Here is a 4959-nt window from a genome sequence, read left to right as displayed (position 1 = left end):
GGTTGTTAGCCGAAGCCATGAATATGGATCTAACATGACATTGCAGATTTTTTTTTTCTGTGTGGAGAAATTATCCATCCATGTGTGGAACAATCTCTGCCATTGTTGTCATCGATCCAAATTAATTCTTTGTGATTTTTTTTCATGTTCTTTTATCCTCATATGTAATCTAGGTGAAAAATCACCATCTCTTCCCCTCATAAAGGATTCAATAAACTAGTAAATAGAAATAATTTAAAAAGTGTACAGACCTCTGATCTCCGCTTAATCTGCATGCATGCATGATTTTGCAAAACAAATCTTTTACTATATATCATCTGAGATCAATGAAACGTGTGGATCAGAAACAACTAATCTCTTTATAAATTATGTTTTTTTTGCAGTTCTTTTAGCTAGCTGATCATGGCATCCTCCCTCAAGGCATTGCTTGTTGATGATATGTCAGTTGAACGCATGGTTGTCTCCTCCATGCTGCGCAAGTTCCACTGCGAGATCACCCTGGCGAAGAATGGGAAAGAAGCTGTTGATATGTTTCTTGAGGGCAACGAGTTTGATATTGTTGTGTGTGATAAGGACATGCCCATAATGACCGGTCCCGAGGTACGTACTTTAGCTAACTTTTTTGCTTTGACGTAACACATATTGGATGGTCACCTCATCGACACAATATTTCTTGTACATGTGCTTAACAGGCCATTGTGAAGATCCGTGCTATGGGAGCCACTGATGTGAAGATCGTCGGGGTGTCCGCTGATGATAACGCCATGGAGGCGTTCATGGGCGCCGGTGCTGATGACTTTGTGCCCAAACCAGTGAGGCCTGAGATTCTGCAGCCTATGGTTCAGGAGGTCATCAACAAGAAGAAGAATTAACGATGGTCTACGGCAATCTTGCTTGCTTGATCCAGCCATCAAGAAAATGCTAAATGTTCTGCTAGCTCATGTCCGCACTATATTATAATTGTGGTATTATCTTTAGTTTCGAGGTCATGTTAAAGGTCGGACGCCATTAGCAAGAAGAACAACAGAGTCTGCCAACAATTATATGCATGGGATTGATGTAATCTGTAGCACTTCCTGTTAATTTATGCTTCATGGCGAGGGACACGTGCCTGTATGTGTTCCTTTCCAGAGGAAAATTATTCGGCTACCAACAAGTGTTTGATAATTATTTTATTGGTTGGATTTCTTATATATGTGGTGTACACCAACGTATAAAGCTAACCAGTGGCCGCATGTAATGCTCTTTCTGTAAACATGGGAAAATATATACTATACCATTAATCACAAAAGATATGCCAGCCAATATTTGAATTTTCCGGTGGAAAATCACCAGCGTGATTTCAAATGGACTGTCAACTTTGAACATCGATCTGCCATGCATCAAGCAACCCGAGCTAGCTAGGCGCATCCTCCACCACAAGCTCTAAGATTCATTGTTGGTGAAGGCTCTTGAAATTGGTGCAGGACAGACCCACAATCTATATCATTGCTCATGAGTTTACCCAGATGATCGCCAGGTCAATGTTGTGAAAATTAGCAGAGAGGATTTTTCTTTTTGCGAATGAATTTTGTTTAGCAGAGAGGATAATGAGTCTCCTCATTCGTTAGCTCAGTTTGATGGCAGTTTGCTGGGTCAATTTATTTTCATGTGGCTCTTCCAACGTAATCAATAAAGGCCCGAGTTTCTTTTTTAAAAGGCGGCCATCTAGCCTTATACCATTGTTTGGGCACCTTTCTTAAACTTAAGAAAATACATGAATTGGTCCTCACTTTACCCCGAGAGAAGATGGCGTATTATCTGTCTTTGATTTATAAATTGAAGTGGTTATCACCTACGGTAGGCGATGATACTATATTGAATTTCTTATTTATGAACAATGGAAGATACATGTAGTAGAATGGCAATGATTGTCCCTCCTACACCGATAATGCTTTTCTGACCACTAAAAATGTAACATAAACAAATAAACTGTTCAGGTGAGAAAATCAATTAAAATAAAGATCGCATTAAAATGCCACCTCCTCGAACTACTCCCATTTCATTGTGCTATGCACATTAACAATAGAGTTACTCCACTTAGATTAATTTTCATGCATAAAAACAGTATTTACTAGATGCTATGTTAAATGCGTCCTCTTGACGATGACACATTTTCATATTGTTAATATCCCTCTTTTGTAACCATAGCATTAATCTACCCACTGGTTATAAGGGCCTATTTGGGACTGCTTCACTGTCTAAAATTCAGCTCCGCTCTAGAAACCACAATACAAATGAAGTAGCTTCATGATATGCCGCTCCGTAAAAACATTAAAATCTAGGGTACAACTCCCTGTTTTTTGTGAAGCTCTTTAGGGGTTGCTCAAAAAACTGCAGAAGCTGTTCATTACCATTGATACGAAAAGTGACATTGCTTTTGTTGCAATCAATAATAGCCCCTGCAGTATTTAAAAATGTTCTACCAAGGATAATTGACATTTTGTCGTCCTCGAGCATATCAAGCATAACAAAGTCTGTTAAGATAGTAACATTTGCAACTACAACGGGCACATCCTCACAAACACCGATAGGTATGGCAGTTGATTTGTCAGACATTCGCAATGATATTTCAATGGGAGTGAGTTTATTCAAATCAAGTCTTTTATATAAAGAGAAAGGCATAACACTAACACTGGCTCCTAAATCACACAATGCTGTTTTGACATAATTTCTTTTAATGGAGCATGGTATAGTTAGTATTCCTGGATCTCCTAGTTTCTTAGGTACTCCATCCTTAAAAGAATAGTTTGCAAGCATGGGGGAGATTTTAGCTTCAGGTATTTTTCTTTTATTAGTGACAATATCTTTCATGTATTTAGCATAAGGGGCCATCTTTAAAACACCAGTCAAACAAGTACGCAAAAAGATTGGCCTAAGCATTTCAGGAAAGCATTCAAATTCTTCCTCATCCTTATTCATAGATGGTTTAGGTGGGAAAGACATGGGTTTCTGAACCCATGGTTCTCTTTCTTTACCATGTTTTCTAGCAACAAAATCTCTCTTACCATAATGTTTATTTTTGAAAGGTGGGTTATCAAGATCAACAGTAGGTTCTATTACAACATCATTATCAGGTTCTTTATCATTGTCTGGTTGAGCATCTACATGAACATCATCATTGTCATTATCACTAGGTGAATGTTCATTGCTAGATTGTGTTTCAGCATCGGAAATAGAAACATCATTACTATCCTTAGAAGGTTTTTTTACACCAGGTTCACTAGAAGTATGCAAAGTCCTATCATTTTTCTTTTCCTTTTTCTTTTAGATGGCTAGGTGCATCAATATTAATTCTTTGAGAGTCTTGTTCAATTCTTTTAGGGTGACCTTCAGGATAAAGTGGCTCCTGAGTCATTCTACCCCCTCTAGTCATTACTCTAACAACATGATCATTCATATTATTATCCATTTCATTGAGCAATTCACTTTGAGATTTAGCAACTTGTTCTATCTGAGTTTGAACCATAGAAGCATTTTTACCTACACCTTTGACATCATTAATATTTCTAAGCAATAGGTCACTCAAGAGATCAATCATGCAAGCATTTCACTTCAATTGTTTCATAACATTTGCATTGAAATGATCTTGCTTAATAATGTAATTTTCAAATTCATACAAGCATTGACTAGGAGATTTATTATAGGGAATGTCACCTTCACAAAACTTTGTAAGAGAATTTACCTCTAACACCCATGGTGGTGTGTCAAGACCATGTATTTCTTCAATAGGTGGTAAATTATTAACATCTTCAGCTTTAATACCTTTTTCCATCATACATTTCTTTGTTTCTTACATATCTTCAAGACTGACAAATAAAATACCCCTCTTCTTCAGAGTGGGTTTAGGCTGTGGTTCAAGAAGAGTCCAATCATTATCATTCTTCATTATATTATTCAATAGTTCTTTAGCTTGTTCAATAGTTCATTCCCTGAAAACGCAACCAGCACAACTATCTAGGTAGTCCCTAGAAGCATCGGTTAGTCCATTATAGAAGATATCAAGTATTTCGTTTTTCTTAAGAGGATGATCACGCAAAGCATTAAGTAATTGGAGAATCCTCCCCCAAGCTTGAGGGAGATTCTCTTCTTAAATTTGCACAAAGTTAAATATTTCCTGTAAAGTAACTTGTTTCTTATGAGAAGGAAAATCTTTTTTAGAGAATTAATAAATCATATCCCGGGGACTATGCACACAACCAGGAGCAAGAGTATTATACCATATCTTAGTATCACCCTTTAATGAGAAAGGAAATAACTTAAGAATGTAGTAATTGCGATTTTTTCCTCATGAGCAAAAAGGGTGGCTATATCATTTAATTTAGTAAGATGTGCCACAACAGTTTCAGTTTCACAGTCATGGAAAGGATCAGATTCAACCAAAGTAATTAACCCAGGATCGACAGAGAATTTATAATCCTTATCAGTAATAAAGATAGGTGAAGTAGTAAACTTAAGATCATATTTCATTCTAGCATTCAAAGATTTTTCTTTCAACTTAGTAACTTCTTAAGATCATCTCTGTCCTTACAAGTAATAAATTCCCTAGATACCTCTCCAGCCATAACATAGCCCTTAGGTATCTTAGGCAATTCATGTCTAGGAGAGCTAGATCGATTAGGTGTTCCATAATTTTCAGTTTTAATAACTTCATCAATTTCAGTAATTTCATCAGTTTCAGCATTCTCAAATTCTTTAGCTCTAGCAAGTTTTTCATCAAGAAATTCACCTAGTGGCACATTCTTATCAGGCAAAGTACTAGCATCATCAATAGCATCGTTCATAGCGGAAGTCGCATCATCAATTACTTGCGACATACCAGGATTAATAGCAGGTGGTGGTGTTGCAAGCTTACTCAAAACATAAGGTGAATCAAGTGCAGAGCTAGATAACAGTTCCTTACCCCCCTCGTCTTAGAGG

The 4959-nt window shown here is 37.0% G+C and overlaps 1 protein-coding gene across 1 annotated transcript; it reads left to right on the top strand.

Moving 5' to 3' along the window:
• Positions 1–396: 396 nt before the first annotated feature.
• Positions 397–1141, top strand: LOC125540622 (two-component response regulator ORR42-like). Its single transcript, XM_048704226.1, has 2 exons — positions 397–600; positions 693–1141. The coding sequence occupies exons 1-2, from the start codon at positions 403–405 to the stop codon at positions 870–872; spliced, it is 378 nt and encodes a 125-aa protein (XP_048560183.1). The 5' UTR covers positions 397–402; the 3' UTR covers positions 873–1141.
• The last annotated feature ends 3818 nt before the right edge of the window (positions 1142–4959 follow it).

The sequence above is a fragment of the Triticum urartu genome, chromosome 1 (genome assembly GCF_003073215.2).
Source record: "Triticum urartu cultivar G1812 chromosome 1, Tu2.1, whole genome shotgun sequence".
NCBI lineage: Eukaryota > Viridiplantae > Streptophyta > Magnoliopsida > Poales > Poaceae > Triticum > Triticum urartu.
This window is presented reverse-complemented; position numbering and strand designations above follow the sequence as displayed.